Source organism: Seriola lalandi, unplaced genomic scaffold (assembly GCF_002814215.2).
Source record: "Seriola lalandi dorsalis isolate HSWRI2012SDOR001 ecotype SW California unplaced genomic scaffold, Sedor1 jcf7180002054883, whole genome shotgun sequence".
NCBI lineage: Eukaryota > Metazoa > Chordata > Actinopteri > Carangiformes > Carangidae > Seriola > Seriola lalandi.
The window spans coordinates 4,829,562-4,852,115 of NW_019525658.1; the positions used below are offsets into that span (position 1 = coordinate 4,829,562).

The 22,554-nt window shown below is 42.5% G+C and overlaps 1 protein-coding gene across 2 annotated transcripts; it reads right to left on the bottom strand.

Annotated features, from left to right (window-relative positions):
- Positions 1 to 42: 42 nt before the first annotated feature.
- On the bottom strand, positions 43 to 22,288 carry LOC111647980 (sarcoplasmic/endoplasmic reticulum calcium ATPase 2a-like). Of its 2 annotated transcripts, XM_023397704.2 has the most exons (21): positions 21,766 to 22,287; positions 20,708 to 20,725; positions 20,531 to 20,613; positions 17,744 to 17,848; positions 16,459 to 16,597; positions 9,605 to 9,685; positions 8,701 to 8,786; positions 8,069 to 8,533; positions 6,844 to 6,932; positions 6,515 to 6,617; positions 6,100 to 6,231; positions 5,883 to 6,002; positions 5,556 to 5,774; positions 5,117 to 5,452; positions 4,733 to 4,953; positions 4,405 to 4,607; positions 4,227 to 4,312; positions 4,009 to 4,142; positions 3,786 to 3,903; positions 2,791 to 2,911; positions 43 to 768 (listed from the first exon to the last, which is right to left on the bottom strand). In XM_023397704.2, the coding sequence occupies exons 1-21, from the start codon at positions 21,881 to 21,883 to the stop codon at positions 755 to 757; spliced, it is 2,991 nt and encodes a 996-aa protein (XP_023253472.1). In that variant the 5' UTR covers positions 21,884 to 22,287; the 3' UTR covers positions 43 to 754. The 2 variants fall into 2 exon arrangements, with proteins under 2 accessions (XP_023253472.1, XP_023253471.1); XM_023397703.2 differs by having other exon boundaries at positions 43 to 2,911; positions 21,766 to 22,288.
- Positions 22,289 to 22,554: the final 266 nt, after the last annotated feature.

Below are 22,554 nucleotides of genomic sequence, written 5' to 3' on the forward strand. Positions count from 1 at the left end.
TGGTAGACTGTTTAAATGACACCATGAAAAACATTCAGTAAATAATGTATGACAGTTTTATTTACCTGAAACCAAAGTTCATGTGATACATTGTACAATCATCTCTGAAAATACAGTACAGCAGTTTGGCAAAAAATGCCAATCGAGGGACTGCCTGCCGTTCTCATAGTAAAACGTGTGCATCGCTGCACCGCTGCACGTCTGCCTTCAAGATATGGCAAAATCTGCTCCAAACATGTTGCACATCTCAGTGCAAAGCAAAAAAACAAGTCTGTTTGGTTTTTTAAATATCCCATAAAAGTATTTCCTTAGGAAAGATGAACTGTGTTTTTGAGCTTATTTAACATTTGTACTAATCTGACGAACATCTATTCTATTTACCAGTACTATACATTGTCTAATACACAAGTCTGGTAAAACAGATGGCTGATTGAGCAGACATGCACCATGGAGTAATGTACAATTTACTGTACACAGTACTAAGATCTTAGTCTAAAAAGATGGCATGAGGATTGTGTCAATCTAAGGCTCTTCATGCAGGAGAATGGAAGGACTGATGAGGTGGGATTGGCTAGTTTTCATCAGACATTTATTTATGGCCATTCTATAAAAAGGATGTATGAACTTTATGAGCCCCTGTCTTCATATCACTTAACTGACATGCAGCTCCTGTAAGATGTGCAGCCCACAACACACATGCACAACACAAAACAAAACCAAAGTTTCTGGAAGTAATTTAGAGTAGAGGTGGGGCTTACTTGGCCTTTGCTGCAAAGAAAAAGAAGAAAGGAAGAATCAAATCAACGGACACAGGAATCACAGGCCAAAGTAAAAGCATCTGAGCGGCAAATAATTTTTGGATTCATCAAAATCTTGTTTTCAATAAGGGTCATGCTGTGGGCAAGCAGAAGATCAGGACAAAAGAAATAAATAAAACAATAACACCGTGTCCTGTAATGTAGTCCTGTAGTGTGGGCACTTAAAGGTCACTGTCTATGTAAGGTGCCTAAACATGCTGCCAGTCTACAATCAGAAACAACCAGCACCAGTGACACTGTGCCAGTTTAAAAAGCAAAAGGCTCATATTTCTCTTCAGCATGTACCTGGCACTTGGTGACATTGAAGACATTTCAACACAAACTCAAACACCTACATTCTCTCCTCTTTTGTACCATTTAATTTATATGTTTACAAACTGCTCGTCCGTTACTGCTGTCATTTTCATACGAGCAGCCGCAGACTGTAAAAGCTGTGTGTGCAACCACATACAGATGAGAATGCTAGTAGTTGGCATGCAGGTCAAAGTGTACTCACTCTGCAGGTTAACAGGTGGAAGGCATTGGAAGAAACAAATGTTAGCTTTGAAACTAAAAGGAAAAAAACCTCAGCACTCACAGGCCTGGGATTACTGGAGCAGTCATGCAGGGAGGCTAAGACCACGCTTAAGAAAACTAGTGTGAAGCTATGGAGCAATTTGTCAACAACAACAACAACGACAACAACAAAAAAAAAAATCTATACAGAGATTCTACTTTGTGTGCTATGTACAGATATACAGACTCTTCCAATGACGGGTCATTTCAGCCTTTCAGAGGTCTCAGTTCCCGGTGAACTGTCCATGTTGTGCTCAGCTGATAAGACTAACAGCTTCTTGGTGCCGTTTTACATATTCAGGTACAGTATGTGCACATTTTACATACATTATAAAGATTAAGATGCAAAATTAAGACTGAAGGTTGAGACTGAATCTCAAAAATGAAACTTAAAAAAAAAAAAAAAAAAAAAAAAAAAAAAAAAAAAAAAAAAAAATCAAGAGAAATGTGTTTGCTTCAAGTAAATAAATTTAACAACAGGCTGTATCAAAAAATGCTCTGAACAACACTGGGGACATAACTCCACCCCCCTCCTACTCCCTCCAATAACAGAGAAAAGAAAAAGATATTAAACATTAAAATGTGTGTGAGGGCATTTGTCTCTACAGCAAAACAAACTGGTGCTTACCTCAACACTTCAAATGATAGTCTATAAAATGATAGTTAAGACAGATGGGTAGTAATGTGGATATTAACAGCATTGAGGTAGCTGTGCTCTGCCTAATGCAGAAAATAATGAATGAACAAGATGCATGGAGCTCAAAGAATGACTATAGAGATTGGTGCTGGGGCAAATAGATTCAAGTCTTTGCCCCAGAATAAGTATTGTAGTATACGGTCTTCACGTTTACATCCTCTTCACACCCAACAATCTTGTCCCAACAGCCCCTCCCAAAAATTACAAAATATTAATTATTATAAAATAGTGTAAATTCTCTGTACAGCTCAACACACAGCTCCAACACGGTGGGCATCTCTAACTGTTCAAAACAGGGGATCAAAAGAGAGAAAAGCGTGATGGTGAAATAAAACATAAGGACATGTCAGTCAAGTCATTAAACAATGACTAAACCCACAGCCCCTCCCCCATCCCAAAAATATGTAATGGTGAAAATGTCCTAAATACAAAAGATCTGCCAGCAGACAGGCTGTCAGAAGGGGGCGCAAGTGTTGACTGTAAGTTGTTCTGAGTTACTGTAACTGTGTTAAATGTGTGTGTTAATGTCCACTTCACACTGGTGCACAGGGGGAGGGTGTACTAGAGTCAGTCAGGGCCACAACATGGCGGACACATTAGTGTCAGTGCTGTAGATCCACAGCACCAGAGGCAGGGAGATGGCCACGAAGGGCCAGGAGATGCCATCAGCACATGCAGACAGAGAGCAGCCTTTGCCGGCTGGTTTCTCAAGCTGTTTACCAAAATCCAAGTAGTTCCTGGCCATAAACTTTAGCAGCTCATCCAGCAGGATGACTGGCAGGGAGATCTTCAGCACCATCATCCACTGGGTTGTGTCCAGAGGGGTTATCTGGAAGATGACCTGGGAGAGAGAGCAACGGCAGCCATGATTGAATGTTACAGCTTTTTAATTGCACAGGATTATACGTGTATACGCTGTTTATGGGAGGAGATAAACCTCTACAGTGTCACTGTCACATCCCAGCACCATAATGGTGAATGGCTTCTATTGGTCCATTAGCTTATACCAAACAAGCATGTTCCTTTATGTCTGGAGAATATGATTTGTCGGCCGGGGGGCGTCTCTGTAGCACCACAATGCTTCATTTATGATATGTTGTGAAACATTTGAGCCTTATCAAAGACAATCGCAGCTCCTGTGACTTGGATATTGCAGTCAACCATATTTTGATTTCAATGGTTTTTAATTAATTGTTCGGCCCTTGAATACACTTGTTCACTTTCTTGCACAGATTGAGATGGGAAGACTGACATCATGCTCACATCTGTACGGTTAATATCAAAGCAAATAACAATATTTCCCAAAATGTCAAACAATTCCTTTAAGATGCATACCATATACTGTGATCAGAGTGTCTCAGGTTTGACTCCAGCTAGGGACATTTGTTATGTCGTACCCCTCTCTCCCTCTACTATGCCTCAAAATCTCTTTAGCGCAGAGGTATTACAAAAAGAAAGGAGATCAAGTGATGACAGTTCAATCTAGAAAATTAAGAGCTTGTGAGATGTAGTCAATTTTAAATTCAAGAAATTTTCACTCATCTCCATTACAAAACAGTAGTGAAGCCTGACAACCACAAGGGGGCAGAATGATCCACATAACTCATGAACCTGAAGGAGTCACCAGCTGGACCACCAAGCAGCCAGCTCCTGTCTGAATTTTATTTTTAAATCACTTCAATCAAAATTCAACAAACTGCTTTTGCTAAACTCACAGGCAGAGGTTCCACATAGAGGATGAGGAAGTGGAGGGACATGGAGAGGCAGATGGCCCCCAGCAGCCAAATATTCTCCCAGGGAGGCATCCGCAGCAGGGACTGGTTCTCTGAGAGACTGGACAGGAGAGAACACAGGTGGTTCAATCGTACAGTTCGCCCTCCATCTTCTGAGAGCAAACGATTCTTTGATTAGAGCGTTTCCCCTCTGAGAGGCGGTTACCTGTTCAGAGCATTGCACATCTCGATGGTGACGAGCACAGAGAGGGCCATGGTCATGGGGTAGGGCGATTCGAACACGTGGCAGTCCAGGCCATCGAACTCTGGGTTTTCCGGGCCGCACTGGAGGAAGTGGCTCTGTTGCGAGGAGTGCAGAAGAGTGAGGGGGGAGGCAGAGAGTTGAGGGAGCTGAAGGACAGTTTCTCAGACGGGCAGACTTACCAGCTGGTACAGAGTGAGTTGAGGTCCATCGTCAGAGACTGTAAACCACCAGGCAGCGGCTCCCACTGTGGCTGCACCCACATAGCCTGAGACCAAAGTAACAGCATTATCAAATGACTCAACTTATCAAACTGCATGAAGGCAGATTAAAGGCCCTCCTGATGCTATTACAACAAACCTCCAATGGCCAAGTATCTGAAGAAGAGCCAGCCAGAGATGAGGGGCTCCTTGGCGTTGCGGGGAGGCTTCTCCATGATGTCCAGATCTGGGGGGTTGAAGCCGAGGGCGGTGGCAGGGAGGCCATCTGTCACCAGGTTGACCCAGAGCAGCTGAACTGGGATCAGAGCCTCAGGGAAACCCAGCGCAGCAGTGAGAAAGATGCTTTCAGAAGAAATGACTCCAATTAGAAAACACACCGACACCCTGCAACAAGCTGTCCATCCTTTTAAATGTAAAGCACCAAAATAAAAACAATTCTACAGTCATCTGCTCCTGAGGAGACTCACCAAACCACCTCCCCCACGTTGGAGGAAATGAGGTATCTGATGAACTGCTTCATATTGTTGTAAATAGCTCTGCCTTCTTCAACGGCGGCCACAATGGAAGAGAAGTTGTCGTCGGCGAGGACCATCTCAGAGGCTGACTTGGCCACGGCAGTGCCAGAGCCCATGGCGATGCCGATCTCTGCCTTCTTCAAAGCAGGGGCATCGTTCACTCCATCACCTGTCTGTAGACAAACCTTTTGTTATTGAGAGCCCATCCCTGTTCTGCGACACCAGCACATCTGCACATGATGTAAGTCCAACAAAGCAAAATAAAGAAGCAAAATGTTTGTCTGTAATAATGATCACTGTAAGAAACCCAGAACAATCAGCTTTCAGACTTCATACCATCGCAGTGATCTCGTCAAATCCTTGCAGGAACTCGACGATCTTGGACTTGTGGGAAGGCTCAACGCGGGCGAAGCAGCGAGCATGAGTCACTGCCTCCCGCTGGGTGTACGGTGAGAGTTCGTCAAACTCTCGTCCGGTGAAGGCCATGCGCTCAATGTCGTCCTCCTCGGTGAGGATGCCGATGCGGCGGCAGATAGCCACAGCTGTGCCCTTGTTGTCCCCGGTGATCATGATGACGCGGATGCCGGCCTGGCGGCACAGCATGATGGAGGCGGCCACCTCCTGTCTGGGAGGGTCAAGCATGCCGACACAGCCGACGAAGGTCAGGTCGGACTGGACACAGAGAGACAAAGACATGACTCAATGTTTGGTACTGCACAGAATACAGCAAATTACAGCAAACACCCAACAACTGTACCAGAAAGTGAACACTCACCTCGTACTCCGAGAATTTGGCGGCGTCAGACAGAATCATGTCCTCCATTTTGGGTGGGCTGTCTCTTGTGGCCAGAGCCAGGCACCTTAGGGTGTCACGACCTGTCCCGTACTCACGGATCACAGACATGATCTTTTCTTTGATCTCTTTGCTGAGGGCAACTTTGCTGTTTCCAACTCTGACATGAGTGCATCTCTCAATGACTCCCTCTGGGGCGCCCTGTGGGGAAGAACAGAGGAATAAAATATTTATAACATGGTAGAAGACTGTCGGGCATCAAAAGCAACGCTGTCAAAGAGTCCCTGCTTCATGTTTCCTTCAGCGTACCTTGACAAACATCTTGCCCATGGATGAACGAGACTTGTTGGGGGTGCAGTAGACAGACATGGACTTCCTGTCTCTGGAGAACTCGAGGGTGAACTCCTTCCTCATCAGCTGCTTGATCACCTGATCACACAAAAGGACAGACAGGGTGAGAGAAGCTGCTGAGTGGGAGCAGTGGAAATGTGCAGTGTGAGCAGGTGAGGGAGTTGGTGTCACTCACCGAGTTGCAGGCGTTAGCTCTGTCAATCTTGGACAGGTTGTGGACTTCAGTGTCGAAGACGTTCATCTTCTCGACCAGACAGGTCAGTGCGGTCTCTGTGGCCTCGCCGACCTTCTCGTACACACCTTTCACCTGAGACATGTTTTATTATATTTATATATATATTTTTTTTTAAATTTTGTTCTAATTATTATACATTTTTTTAAAATTTTTTTTATTTGAGTGAATGTATTTTATCACAATTGGTTTTCATTTGAATCTTCTTACATATGACTAATTTACACCATGTATTGCAGCACTGTAACTTTGCATTGCTGTTGTGTAAAGTCCTTAAGAAAGGGAATAAAAATCCTATTGTAAAGTAGTACACTGTACACTTGTGACATGTGAAGGTAGAAGCAGGCAGGGTTCAGACCTCATTGAAGTCCAGGGAGGAGTCGTTACACAGGGCACAGATGGTAGCCAGTTCAACCAGAGCATCATGCTGGGAAGACTTCACTTGTTTTCCATCCTGGTACCTGAGGGTAAGCACAGAGTATTTAGCCTGCGAGTATTTGTGTGTACTTGATATAACAGAAACATTCTCCAATTCTCCTTTCTGTCGTCTCCATTCAAGTGTCTGCAGGTTTAAATATCATCTATAACCCTATATTTTCCCTTTAACCTACAATTCCCCTACCATTAAATCAAATGAGATATTTCAGCTTTCATCTGGATTTGCAGAGTCAGCTGTAAAGTACTCACACTTCTCCCTCAGGTGCGTAGGTAGAACCTGTGATGGTGAACTCTGACAGAGAGCAGCTGTCACCTTCGGCTTTGTTGACGGTGAACATCTGGAGATCAAAGGGGCAGATGGGACAAAAACAAATTAGATTTTTCCCAAAGCACACATCTTTTAATGCCATGATAACTCTTGTATCAGCTTCCAGTTTCTTTACTGTCACAGCAGGTGGCAGCAGAAACCACAGAAACCCAGAGTGGATGGAGAATAATTAGCCTGCAGTGTTACAAAGAGTGACTCTGTGAGGGCTCGGCTGGGTGGCCGTCTGCCTAATGTGAGAGAAGGGTGTTTAGTTTCTCTCCAAAAGTAAACAGAAGAAACTGCCAGTGAGCCTGAGTAAAGAGAGAAGCTGTGCCCAAAAGGAAGAAGCTGCAGTGCCAAGAAGCTTCATCCTCTGTGTCTCTCTCTCACACACACACACACACACACACACACACACACACACACACACACACACACGTAACACAGGTTATGGCAATCGGAAATTTTCATTAAAAATGTTGGGAGACAAATAATTGCATGGTGCAAATATTTTCTCTTTTCAGTGGTTAATATATGTTTCACTGTGAGTCACTATGAACCACAGAAAAACAGCAGTAATTGCAGTATTGTATTTAATCAAGGCCTCCACAACATGCAGCCCAAACAAAACAAAGAAAACAGAGAGCCAAACAACAGTTTGATAAAAAACTGTCACAAGTCTAATTCAGGCTTTGCCAAAGTTCTGAGAAAACACTGAACAGGCAACAAAAGAGGATTAAACTTTATAAATGCTGAAATGTCTTCTCAATGTGGAGCCAAGTAGCACCAGGGTGCCACTCACAGAGACAGAGGAAGAGAGAAAGGAACTACAGGCTGGCTGCTTTGCAGCTCGGTGACGCAAGGTCAGTTATGCAACAGCAGCTCTGCAAGTCATCCAACAGCTCAATGTAGATTAGAGGAGTTGCAGCATGCCGCCGTCTTGTTTAATAACCTGGATACCTGATCACAAGGAATACTCCACTCTCACTGTTTGCACAAACTGTATTACCATTTTAGCTGACTAATGTATTGAAAGAGACGTCCACAGTCACAGTCTCTCTAACTGCTGTCACCTTATCCAAACAACAGGCAGCAACAACAACGATGACAAAGCACCAACTACCTAACTGTTCAGCAGTGCACCAAGAGTTTGTGTGTATGACTCACTCTGCAGACAGACATCTGGTTGGTGGTCAGGGTTCCCGTCTTGTCGGAGCAGATGACAGAAGTGCAGCCCAGGGTCTCTACAGATGGCAGACTGCGGACGATGGCATTTTTCTTAGCCATGCGGCGAGTGCCCAGAGCCAGGCAGGTGGTGATCACTGCAGGAAGACCCTCGGGGATGGCGGCCACGGCCAGCGCCACGGCAATCTTGAAGTAGTAGACTGCCCCACGGATCCAGGAGCCTCCATGGACGGGGTCGTTGAAGTGTCCGATATTGATGATCCACACAGCAACGCAGATGAGGGAGATGACCTTGGACAGCTGCTCGCCAAACTCATCCAACTTCTGCTGCAGGGGGGTCTTCTCCTGCTCAGTGGCTGCCATCTCGTCACGGATCTTACCAATCTCAGTGTTAACGCCAGTGGCGACAACCACACCCACAGCCTTCCCAGCAGCAATGTTGGTACCCTGAATGAACAAGTATATACATGTTGGCTCAAGTACATTCGATAAGATCTCACATCTTCAAATAACAACAGGAGCGGGTTTTTCCAGGAAATTGAAAGAAACTAAACAAACAAGTTAAAGGACATCAACAGGATGTGTGATAACTTGTCCACCAGAGTTGAGCTTACAGAAAAGAGCATGTTCTTCTTGTCCTGATTTACAGCACGTGGGTCGGGCACAGGGTCGGTGTGTTTGATGACAGAGACGGATTCACCTACAAAGACAACACAAGGTATCAGGTTAAATCAGTTTGCATGAGATGATCTACGGAACAAAGCACAGCCAATTATCTCTACAGAGAGATCTATGGTGCGCGCGCACACACACACACACACACACACACACACACACACACACACACACACACACCTCTGGGCTCATTCTGCAGCCACTTCAAATGATCTTGTTCATGATCACCCTGCAATTCTGGATTGATCCATTAATCTTGTGTGCTATTATTTTGAAAGAAACGGAGCATCAGTGGAGAGTTTAAAATGAGTTTACAGCTGAGTAATGTTTTATATCAAAGATCCATCTTCAGTATGAAATAAAACCTCCCTGAAGCCTCAAATAAAAACACATTGAACTCAGTGTGTGCTGGTTACAACTGCATTTTTAATCCACGTTGCTCATAGCAGCAAAAGCTATAATTTAGGAAGGGAGAGGTCATATCTGAAAACTACTTCACTGATATGGTAAACAGCACCAACAGGGCTGGGTGGTGACGTTTAAGCCTTTGTATGCAACAATGAGCAGCCTCATTAAGTAAGACATAGCTGACATCTTAGTCTTTAGCTTTAAACCTGTGTGACTTTCTATTTATTACTGAATAACAAACACAGTGACAGGCTGTGGTAAAAAGGTAAGCGTGCAATAAGAATAATAATTTGAAAAAAAACAAAAAAAAACATGACAGCTGGAAAGCAAACTAATCAATAAATCTATTTTTAAAAAGATCCATGTTATCAGGAGAAACTGAGAATTGAATTGATAAAAATGGCAGAGGGACATAATTTTATAGAAATGCCTTACCGGTCAGAATGGACTGGTCGACCCTCAGGGTTGTTGATTTGATTGAACAGATTCGGATGTCAGCAGGTACCTTGTCTCCAACTGTCAGAAAACAGATTCACATGAAAAAGACATCAAATAAAAATAACAAAAACATTAAAAACATGATATAAAATCTATTGGAAATAAAACAAAGCAGTTCAAATTATTTTAAATAAAGTCTGTGACTGAAAGCTCATGTCAAACTGTCACATTACACAATAGCCAAACACTGGAGGTTTGACTCCAGCTGTATAGTGAACTGCACAGAGCTGTTTGTGTGTGCTCAGGCTAAATGAAGATTTAACAGATGACATATTGTCTATTTTCTGCAGGCAGTAACTCAGCATTAGTGTAAACTAAACTGATGGAGCATGGCTCATTATGGGATGGTTGCTGTGCCAAACAACAGCAGAGCGGTGTTGCCATCGCTGTAGGGAGAGAGAAGGAGAGTCAAAGAAAGAGGAGGAAATGAAGGACTTGTGAGCCATAAAAGGCCCGTCTCAAAGGAAAAGGCCAATTTGGGTACATTGAAATTGCAGTGACCCAATTCAGCTTCCTAATGGTACATAAAGGCAATGGAAACTGGGGAACTGGCTCAGGCTATGGCACAGTTCTGTGGGCGTAGTCTACATATAGGCCTACCTAGTTAAAAATGCAAATTGTGTCAGATTATTACAAAAACACTCCAGCCAGGATGGTGATATAGTTAGAATCCAATCCCCACACAAGTCTAACAAATATCTGAGAATCTAAACAAAACATCAAGAAACAAGCTGAAGTGAAAACTCAAACTCTGAAAAAAAAAAAAAAGAAAATGAGCAGAGAAAGATTTGATAAAAACATACCAATGTCAAGATTCCCATTTGAGGAAACACGAACAGTAATTCAAAACCCCCCATGCCCTTGAGGGAAGGGAGGGGGAAATAGCAATGGGACCAACAATACATGCAGCCAAAAATGGGAAAAGCATTTCAATATGTTCCCCAATGTGGTGATCAGGTTTAAATGCGGCCGTATGATGGCAGCTGTTTCCTCATCATTGCCCCGGCACAGAAAGAGACAAGGAGACAAAGTCTGGGTCTCCACATCACCTCAAAGTCTTTTAAAGTCTAGACATTAGGAATACAAGTCATCACAATCCCGTATCACCTCACTAATCCATGTCTACATTTTCACACATGTCCAAATTAATGTACAGCCTTTAACAGTTACATGCATTTCAACACTCTTGCTCCACGAGTGTCGACTTCTCGCTATGACACACAACCCTGTGAGAAGTTGGATAACTGTCAACTCATTTGATGTCCTGACAGTGGTGCCAGGAACTCTGATCGGTCAGCAGGCATTGGCCAATCAAGACACACAGTGACAGCTTTTCTGAGAAGGACTAATGTTGAGCTCAGTTGCATCTTTAAACCGTTTGAACCTGGAACAACGGGCGCAGTGGAAGCTTCACTTCTGGGAAGGTCATGCACCCTCGCTCACAGATGGAACAATGCAGGCCCGGGGTCATTTACAACCAAATTAAGACTAGAGCTAACCTCCTGATGGCATGGATCAATCTTGCTCCTTCACTGAATACAGAAACCCATCTCGTAGCAACTCTCTTAAGGGAAACGAGCCCCATCCCTTAAAGAGATTAAAAAGATTAACCGTAGCTGCGCCACAGGAACAAAAAGTGAAATGTTTTCTTTAGGAGCCAAAAAGCTTTACAATTACATGCTAGATGGTTGTGCAACGCTTCCTGTGCTAAGTCATTACTTTTGAAGAAATACTACTCTGAGAGAGTGCTGAGCCAAGACACAAGGCTAGAGGGACAGGTTTCTTACAATGGCGCTTGTGGTTGTTCTCATATAAAGAAGCCAGTGCTTAGTGTGAAAACTGGGTGACACTGAGACACTGGAATTGTCCCGAGGCTGTGTTAAACTGCAGACCTGCTCTGATGAAGTGTGTGTATATCATCTGTCCCTTTGTGTCAACATCCTACTTGGTAGTAGTCCAAGCATCTCCTCAGGCATGACCACTTTTTAACCTTTGCGCCTGCCAACAGGTCACACAGTCCACAAATTTTAGAGTGACAAAAGCTCGGCCCTTGTGATATATTGCACCCAGTATGACTCCCAGAGGTGCCTTATAAAACAGACCTTTCAACAGCAGGCAAGGCGGCAACTGAACCGAAGCCGTCAGTGGTGACTGGCACCTGGCTCCGCCGTGTATTAGGTGACGGCGTGCAGTTCGGCAGGCCAGGCTTCCTCAGGGCCGGCCAGGAGGATACATGTGCTGATGGCAGCTGAACAAAAGACTGACCTTCTGTCATGTTGAGAGGGCAATTTCAGAACGGTCAACGGGTGAAGCGTCCAGCAGCTTTCCAACGCAGCTCCGACTGATTAACTCACTGGCTGCATTTACATTTGGACTGAACAATAGAAAATCATGTTGTGATTATTGTAGTATATATTCTAATTGCGATATGAGTCATGATTTCAGTTGGAACACTAATTTTTGCAGAAAAAAAAAAAGTGAGATTTTTGTTGGGTCTTGTAGCAAACAAACATGTTGCTTTACATCTGGAGAATATGATTTGAAGGCCAGTGCATTTCTATAGCACCACAATGTTTCATTTATGGTCTGTTGTGACACATCCTACCTTTATCAAAAAAATTGAAGCTCTTGTAATTTGGATATTACACTTAACCATATTGTGATTTCAATAATATTATGATTCATTGTTCAGCTCTTATTTACATGTGTACAGTAATGCAATGTCCAGATGGATGTATGATTTAAAAAAAACAATAAAAAACAAACAAACAGATAAAACCTTTGACTCTTTGCTTTTCTTTGCTCAATGTAGATTTTTTTCCTTCTAACCTTTGGTAGCCAGGTACACCAGAGAATCTGTGTTACCATGACTCATCACAATCAATAGTGAAATAAAACTGATTAACTTCTTCCTGCAAATGAGGCTTTGCCATGGGCGCTACCTTCTACTCTCTTATCTATATCACAAGTGTGTTTTTAGATACATGTATAGATTGAGTGCAGGAGTCCTACTTTTTTGCCCACAGTGTTAGTAAATGGCCAAAGTCACACGTGAGTTTCACTGTTTCATGAACAAACAAGAGCAGGGTAAGTAATGTTTAGTTAGCAGCCGGCTGATGGGAGACAATATTTACCAACAGCTGACTAGTTCCTTGACTAGTGAACACATGTCAGCTGCCTATGGGAGTTGATCCGCACCTACGACCTCAGTAATGTAAGCACCATCTCCTCACTGTCTCCCTGAGATCTCTGCCTTTCTTTTGTCTGCTATGAATCTTAAGAAGCAGCAGGCTGGGCCTCCACATAGCAAGCAACTGTTTCTGTTGCCATAGTAACAAAACTTGTCCCAGGACTGGGAGCATTAAAACTACTGTCAAAATTAACTGGGAGTTTAATAGAGTGAAGCAAAAAAAAATTACATGTAGGTTAAGCAAGACACAATCAATTCTGGGTTGGAATCAAAATCAAGACTCCAAACACTACACTGACCTTTTAAAAGAGCATTCACCACAGCCCACACATATACACTGCAAACAAATTAGAGTCTGGACTTTGGACTTCTGTGGTGACAGAGAAAAACATATTGTGAAAGCAGGAAAGCATTATAGAAAAGATTTTAGCACAGTGAATGTAGTGCAATATAAATATCAAACAAAACAAAAACACTTTGTCTATCGTGTTCTTGCAGCCATAAGACATTAAAATGTTAATGTGAGTTTAAGTGTAGACTTCTTGGTTCAATAAAAAACTGCAAACGACAGGACAGAGGTGGACATTCTTCTCATGTCTTAACACTGTCAGTAGTGGTCCCTCAGTAAAACCTTTCTTGGGCTGTAACCTCACAGCTTAGCATGGATTCCCAGCCGGCAGTGCACTACATGACTGGTGCAGTGGAGTTTATGTGTTTACAGATATTGTTTATGCAGAACTTTACATGCATACTTTCTCTCTCTGTCACTGATCAGCACCTTCACTGTTTGGTCTGAATGAAACCTCTCTGCCCTTCAGCAGGACTTCATGTGAGGTTTTTGCATTGTTAAAGTCTGATTCCCTGGTTGGCAAGATGAGGCCATTTTTCTCCGTCTTGCTGACAAGTCAGGAACCTTTGCCAAAAGACAGTCCCTCAGTGGCAACGACGCTTGCCAGACCACATTAAATGCCACATACTATCCATGGTGTCTGGAATCTTAGTGGAGGCTGCGGGTGCTGATGGGTAGGGTCGCTGTGCATTGAACATGGCGGGGTGGGACAGTTACCCACAAAGCGCTTCCCTATAAGGTCATCTCTCTCCAACACAATGAGAGCTGATGAGAGATCCTCCCCCGTACGCTGCCCCCCACACTAGCCCCCGTCACTACCAGACTCCACAACTTCACAGGCAGCAGAGAACAAACCCACTGAGCTCTGCTGCTCTGAGAAAAGGCCAACGTCCAAATCTGCAAGCTCTCAACACCAAAATCTAAACTGGCAACTATACAGTGAGCGCTTTCTTATGAGGGAGCCTTAAAACCCCCTGGAAGGAGCTAGTGAACCACACGTGATCGGCTAACACCAGTTTTAGGAGTTAGTTAAATGGAGCAAGGTAATTCTTTATCAGATTTTGTCTGCTGGCACTTATTCTCCTAAAACATGCACCAATCTAGATCACAGTAAAAACCTGGTGGATAATTAGTGCCAATTTCTGAATCTAAACTATTCAGGCAAACTCACTGACCTGAATGTCAGTGAGATAACTACTGGAACAAACCATGGATTAGTTGTGATGTACCACTGCATGATTTGGCTGAGCTGCATTGTTGTGAACAAGTATTTTATCACTCCGACAAGAGCGGTCAAAGGACTCCAGAGGAGAGCAGACTGGACCGAGACCAGCACAGATCAGATTTGGGGAAAAAAAAACCAAAACAAAACAAAAAAAAAACTAGCATTAAATGATCTATTTTAGATAAAAGTCTGAGAAATGCATTACAGAGGATGTTATTTCCATGACATTAAACATATTTCAGTGAGTGTGCGACTGTGAGGCTGATACAGTGATGGGGGGTGTGAGTAGGAGGCAGCATTCAAACCCACAGCAGGGCCCTGAAAGGGAGCAGCACAAATCGGCTGCAGGCTATTCTTCTCACGGCTGAAGTAGCCACAGAGGATTTGTCTCTGTGTCCTCTACCTCGGCTCAGCAGCCGGCCGGCCGGCATCTGCGTCATCACACTCCTCCTCTGCATGGCAGGGGTCACTTTGGAGCTTCAGGGAAATATTATTCATAAAAAGAAAAAAAAAAAGGAGCCTGACAGAAAGCATTGTAAAAGATATTTGGAGGATTTGGGAGGTAAGCTGAAGCTGATGAGCGTCTCCTGACTGCAGGATAAAACATCCGGTTCTGCTGCTTGCTGGGCTGCTTTTTTGAGTAAGCCTCAAGCTACTGACAGCAAAGTCTCCAGCTACCTTCATCAAGAGTTTTTCAATAACTAGGTCTCTAATATGCAAGAGGAAAGTGCATCTGACTCACCAGTTTCTCTTTAAACTTGAGCCTAATATTTAAGCTCTCCATGCTTAGCTTCTTTTGCAACTTGTAATCAAAATGTTATGATTAGCCCTGTCAACCGAAAACTAATTATATACAGTATATAAACACATTAAAACAGAAATAAATGGTACATTAAAGCCTTGTGCAGTCCTGCTCCATTTGCCCTTGTCAAGGTTACTGAGGAGTCCTGCTGAACACTGTCCCACGTCACCCACTGTATCAATGTTTCCCAGAGCAGGATGGGAGGGGCATGCAAGGGGTGGGACCAGACACCTGTCATCTTCGCGACTGTCACTGCCTCTATAAATACTGCATTCCATAATCTAAATGGCCTATGACAGCTAAAAATAAAACCTACCACTATATACAGAAAAACTATGCATCACTTCAGCGGCTTAGGGTTAAACAGAGTATCAAGATAACGCTAGTGTTTTAAGGACTCCAGCAGTCCTCAACACATCCGCCTCTGTTCATCCCTCTGCAGAATTATGTATTATGTGTCTGTGCCATGAGGGAAACAGCACTCTTTAAAAAAAAAAAAAAAAAAAAAAAATCAAAGCTTTACATCCTCAGGATTTCAGCTGCTGAAATACGCTGACTGGACCTCAGCTGCATGAATCACTCCAGGGCTCAGCTCACATACTGCATGAGGAGGAAATCTGTTGAGATGGGACGAACTGTGACGATGCAGTGGCATTCATTTCACACACACACCCTTTGTGACCCTGGGTTAATAAGAACATCTCAAAATACATTATTCTTGCAGGGTGTGTCACCTCTGCAGTTGCACTTGGGGATTGGGGGGGGGGGGTTTCAACTTGAGCTTGTGCTAAATGTGATCATGACCATACCTGGTCTCATTTGATCTGTCAACAGTCTGCTTTATCTGAGGCTCAGTGAAACGCAGACGAGGAACTATCATATGAAGAACACCAGATCTCTTTGATGTCCAAAAAAACTGAATATGGACAAATACCCTCTTTCACAGCCAAACAAACTATTCTTGATAGAAGCTGCAGTGGCATTTAATTGCCAAATCTCTGAATTTCAAGGTTTGTTCCAGTCTGGTTCATGTGATATCCAGATGTTCCCTGGGCCTGAGGAGTCTACATATGAAACCGACATCTAAACCTTTTCACATCTCTGTTAGTTGGTGGTATAATCTAAGCAACAACAGTATTATTTTAGAATAAAGTTAAAACAATAACAAAAGCAACAGAGTTGTGTCCATTTAAACAAGCACAAAATCAAGAGCATGTCAACCTACCAGCAACCTCTACGATGTCACCAGGCACGATGTCTCTGGCCTTGATCCTCTGCACAGTCTTCCTGTCCTGCCGGTACACTTTCCCCATCTCAGGCTCGTACTCTTTAAGTGCCTCAATGGCATCCTCAGCGTTGCGTTCCTGGTGAGGTGAAAACAACATTTAGTGCCATCACTTCTGATTTGCCTGTTCTTGGTTCTACTGGACTGAACATAACAGGCACTCACAATTCTGAGTGCAATGTTTGTTTAATCAGGTTGGGCTTGGGGACATTGAGGTGTTAAGTATATGGAAAATTGGACTATAAATCACATCATTTTCTGCCTCTTGATGTTTTTCAATTTTTCCTTCACCGGCATCTTCATCAGCAACAACACAACATCACTCAGAGCGGACTGCCCACACATTTTAAAAATAAGTAAATAAACCAGCCTCATATGTTGGTGAGATTCAAGAGGACAACTTAGGGACTGTTCCTTTTCAAGAGGAAGTCATCTTTGAGACAAAAACAACTTTCAGTAGAGAGTGTTTAGCTACAGTGCCAGTGAAGTATAACAAACTGCAGCAGGCTGCCACACTGATAGATGCATTTAATTCATCACCAGCGAACCATTATGTGCATTTTCAAAAGTCTTGTCATTGATTTACACCCAACTCCAGCTGTGTCTTCTCTCTAGATCACTAATTTCTGTTGTCACTGGTGACTGCATTTCAGATTGATGTATACACTTCACTGCCAAGTGTATTAGGCTCATACCATCCAAATACATAAGTCTTTCTGTCAGAGCTGGGCTGATTCAACATTTTGGACACTGCAGTTCATGATAATATTGCACTGGATCAGATTGCATGATTAACTTGTTGAGTAATGATTAGATAATTATTAGAAGACTGTTGTGCTCAACTGCAATGGATGTAGCTAATATCAGTGTTGATACAGGCTCACACTGACAGGCAATAACTTTCAATAGCATGGTGACCTTAGGCAATATATCACATTTTAAAGGCTTTGAAATGAGTTTAAATGCTGGCTTATTGTTTTCAGATATTATCCTTAAGTGTCTGTTTCAACCCCTACAAAAAAGCAGGTAACATGTGCAACTAATTACAGAAAAAACATAATTCTGTTGTATAATGAAATTTGACTTACTTCAATACAAATGCATTATATTTGGAGAAATAAAACTAGAAGAAAAAACCCCAGTGATTTCCAGGCCTATTCCCCAGATACAAAGGACATGGCGTTGGATTTGAATAGTAATGTCCCAGGATGTCAAAGTTTCTCACCTGCCACACTCCGACAATGGCATTGGCTATAAGAATGAGTAAGATTACAAAAGGCTCCACAAAGGCTGTGATAGTTTCTTCCCCCTCTTCAAACCAGGCCAGGACCTGAAAACAGTACGAGAAGAACCAAGCATTAACTATTAAAAACATTTCACAGAACAATTTTTTTTTTTTAAATAAAAAAAATCATGAAAGAACAAACAAAGTTCTTCATAAAAGATAAACGGCTAAGAAATCACATCCTTGATAGAAGAGAGATATGCACGGACACAGTCACAAATTACGCATTCAAATTAACTGGACAGGTTTTTATCTCTTAAATAGACCTGACATCAAAGCCAGTTAAAATCAGACTTGAACTCAACACTCTCCTTTCCTAAACCGAAAGTTTCTTTAGTATTTAGTCGTTAACAGCTGACCACTTATCTAAGGAACACTAGCAATACATTTATTCACTGTGAGAAACTGTTGTTATTCTCCTGTGGATATTTGTAATTATTGATTTTTTTAACTGCCAACACTGGACAGCCCATTTAATATGTAGGAATAATAGGAAATTCATAAGCATTTGATTCCCTGATGCAATTATATCAACCATCAAGAAGACTGTAAGAACTCAGATTTACACAGTTTGACCTCTATTAAGTGGAACTACTTTAACATTTCCATTTCAGGCAGTGATAAACTGATGTCCAAATGGATTATTTAAGGACTGGTCTCAACACTGTTGCCTATATTATACTATAATGTCTCACTGCCTGCAAAATATACTAAATTTTTCTGACCTGGAGTCTCATTTGGCTTGTTGTCCCTGAGAAAATTGTCCTAAAATTACCCTGTGTGTCACAAGCAATTAGTTAATGTCCCATAATGTCATTCAGTTATCAACCTCAGTAAGAGCCGAGTGTTTGGCTGCGTTGGATAACAAAGACTTTTTATGACATAACTTAAATGGCAAACATAACTCTTAATAGCGGTGACAGTATAAAAGCACGGGGCTCAAAAGTGCCTTGCTGTATGTCAGAACACAACCAAGACATTTACATCTCTCATATCTATACTAAGGCTGCAACTAACAACCTCTTTCATTATGGTTTAATTTATTAATTATTTTTTCAATAAATCGCTTAGTCATTTTTACTATAAAATGTCAGAAAACTGTGAAAAAGCCCCAGTTGAAACCTTAAATATCTTGTTTTATCCAACCAATAGTTGAAAATCAGAAGATATTTAGTTTACAATTATATAAAAATAGACAAAAGCAGCAAACTTACACTGGAGAAGCTGGAACAAGAGAATGACGGACATTTCTGCCTTATAAATTACTTTAATGACATTTGGAAATTACTTTTCTGCCCATCAAATAATCAGTTAATTGTCTGTTAACTGTTTCAGCCCTAACATTTAAACTGACATGCAAAGGATAAAAAATCTTTATAGTAATTAATCTCATTAAATAATGTATTTTTAAAACAAGGGCAGGCTCTTAATAACTCTTCTGTCGACACAAACTGGAATCATTCAAACAGAACTGAAGACAACTTTTAATTGAGTCTATAGATTTAGATGAGAGAAACTACTTCAATAGCCAGTGGTTTAGCTTTTCTGATTTTGATTTTCTTCCATATTCCTTGAGTATACATTAAAGAATGGGAGTTAATATATTTATGTTGAGGTGGGTGTGCACATTTGTCTGATGAGAGCCCTCCCACTGAGGGGTGAGGGCCCAAATTTGGTCTTGAGTGGTGCTCTGTTCCCCTGTCAGACAGCAGCCACTGACACCTCTGTATCACCTGACCGGGCACCACACGCTACATACCAACTTGGACACACACACCGACACACACACACACGGTTATCAAAATCTTCTTCAGACATGTGTTAATGTAGCGTGTAGTCGATTCAAAGAACATGAAAGAAGTAAAGTTGCAAAAATGAATCACACATTGCTCCATGCCAGACATTAAATATAGTTTTTGATCCATCACAGAAAGAAACAAAACATTGTTATTTGATGTGACATTACAACAATAAAAGTGCTACTGTTGTGTGAAAATGTTTGATTTAGCTTTTGAAAACGTTCGGACACACGCTGATGTGGTGCTATTACATTATGGCAGCCCACCATCAAACATTTATGTGTCTGGCACCAAAAGACAGCGTCCCAAGCGAGCTCAGGATAAGTCATTACACAGCAGCCATGCTTGACGACTCAGATGTCTTACTTGGCACATGGTGATAGCAACTCAATGCTGCTACTGCTGTTGTCACCATTCTTCAGATGGGTTGCTGGCCTTCTCAGCTGTTTAGCTCTCTAATATGCGAGTGTAACCTCAGCCAGGTTATACAAACTGAAGACGTTCACACTTCAGCACTATGCAATACATAAACTGTCCCCTGCCATTCATCACACAGAGCTTAATAATAATCCGATCTGCAATTTTGACTTAACGTAAACACTCTTTCAGTCAGAGGTGGGAAGGGAAAGCTATTTGTAGGATGCAGTAACTTGTCCTGAGATTCCCTTAGGTTTTTATTCCATATGTACATCATCTCTCTCATTTACTGGACACAGCATGGAGGATATAACAAGATAGGGGGGTAACAGGGAGAATCAAACAGATCAGCAGGTCAAGAATTGACATAAATTCATAATGTCACAAGCAGAGGAGGTTGTTAGTCTACATGGTGTAAGATAGTGTGATAAATCCTGCATTCTCAACAGGACTGTGTTGTATCCAACATTATGAAATAAAAAAAAAAATCTAAAAAAAAAGGTATACTTACAAAAGATATACACGCAGCCAGCAGAAGAATTCGAACAAGTAAATCTTCAAACTGTTCAACGACAAGCTCCCATAAAGATTTCCCTGCAGAGGAAGGAGTTGGTTAAAAACAATCCATCACAGAAAGGTGTTATCATAAAATGACAGTAACAGTAGTGACAGTGACAGTACTGATTACCTTCTTCAGCTGGTAACTCTAGAGGGCGAAGTCAATCCAGGGATGGCACATGAAACAGATGAAAAAGAAAGAAGAAAAGGTGGGTAAGTGGTACATAATCTCAGTTCCTGTTTCTTGATGGGGAACTGGTTCCTAGAACAAGAGTATGTTCTGTGTAACAGAGGGCTAAGAGAGCCAAATCTCAGACTAACACAAGCTGGTGCACACATACTGTATAATGGTGGAGGTTTAGTCCTGTAGCCTTAAAGTGATGTAGTGGAGGTGTGTGTGGATATGTCTAACCATTAAATGTCAGTATAAATGAGAACCAATCATGTTGCAATAATGTAATGCAGTTTTGTAAGATCCTATTCATATATCTGGCTTAAAGTTCCAACTATGGCATATAAAATAAGATTTATTACACAATAGGAAATCAATATAAAGGTCAAAGTGATTTAATGGGAGGTGGGTATAACCTTCATGATCTCCCAGGTTATATTAATTTAAAAACAGCTGTTTAGGCCTGGGACAAGAGAGATTAACTCAGCCGCATAAGGTTACTCCAGTGATCCCGTGGCCACTGTTCAGTGTCAAATAACTGTTGGATCTCCAGGCACGTGCGCCAAGGTGTTGCACTTTGAGCAACATTAGCGTGGCTGCTGTGTTCAACAATATCACCATATTTTACAACCACGGTCAACAATGTCACAATGAGGTTATGTTTAACAATGTTATCACCGTCCACAGCGTCACCATGACACAATGCTACACACTGAAACCATGTCCAGAATCGCTACAATGTCCCCATGTTCAACAAAGCTACAATGTCCTCTAAGTAATCACTGATTTGTTACTGTGTAAGAGATGGGAAACCCTCGAGGTCACCAGTGATGACGTCAGCCAAATCACTTTATGAAGCCGGGTAACACCGGCCGGCTGATGGTGTTGCTGACTTTTACCCCATATACTGAATACTGTGCCCGCACTGCCCCATGTTACAATGACAAGACATTTTTGAGCCGTGTCTCATTCACAACAGCGGCGTCTGTGGAAATACATGGTTTAAATTGTCGTACCGTTTAGGCCCCATTTCTCCTTCTGTCGTTTCACCTCGTCCAGGGAAAGTCCAGTGCTTTCATTGACGCAGAAATAACTGTAAACTTCTTCCACACTCTTGGTGTGAGCGTTCTCCATGGCGGACGGACGGCTCCTTCCCACACAACGTTACCCAAAAACACAGCCGTATGGCACCTTCTGGCACTTTAAAACTGTTAGTACTTTCAAAGGAATAAGGAGTTTATCAGCAGATAGCTGTGCTTTCACACTCGGGTGGCTATCGAAAGCTATTGACCGCGGTCTAACGTGTTCCCCTGGCCACTGTTGAGATTCTTCACGCGAATTACGGAGAAAAAAACCAAATTCCTCTTCCCTCTCTGGAGGAAGATTACTCTGAGCAGCCTCTTATCTCCGGAAATGGTGGGAAAGTGTCTGCAGCAGTGTCCTGTGTTAAGGACTGCATTCACCCGGTCCGGTCCTCCTGCGTGCTACCGTGCCGTGCCCTGCCTCACCGTGGCGCAGCTCTCTGTGGCTCCACACGGTCCTGACAGTCTGGTTTTATTAAATTGCCTCACTGCTGCCCCTCTTCCCTGCGCTGCATGTGGACTAATGCCATTGGACGAGCGGTGTCAGCTACGTTCAAACCAGGGAGACGAAAAAACACAGGAAGTAACCAGGAAATGAAAAGCTGGAACAACGTTGGAAACAACGTTTATCCCATCCAAACCATGTGGATTCTGTTGTATGTAAGTTGACACACTTGGGTCAGTTTACATTCATTTTAGTGTTTCCTATTGCTCGCCGTATCT

Coding starts and splice junctions, on each gene's coding strand:
- LOC111647980 (XM_023397703.2), bottom strand. CDS start 21,883: ATGGAGAACGCTCACACCAAGAGTGTGGAAGAAGTTTACAGTTATTTC. Junction 9,686..16,458: donor TGACATCGTAGAGGTTGCTG/GTAGGTTGACAT, acceptor GTTTTCTGACAG/TTGGAGACAAGGTACCTGCT. Junction 3,904..4,008: donor ATGTGCAATGCTCTGAACAG/GTAACCGCCTCT, acceptor TCTCCTGTCCAG/TCTCTCAGAGAACCAGTCCC.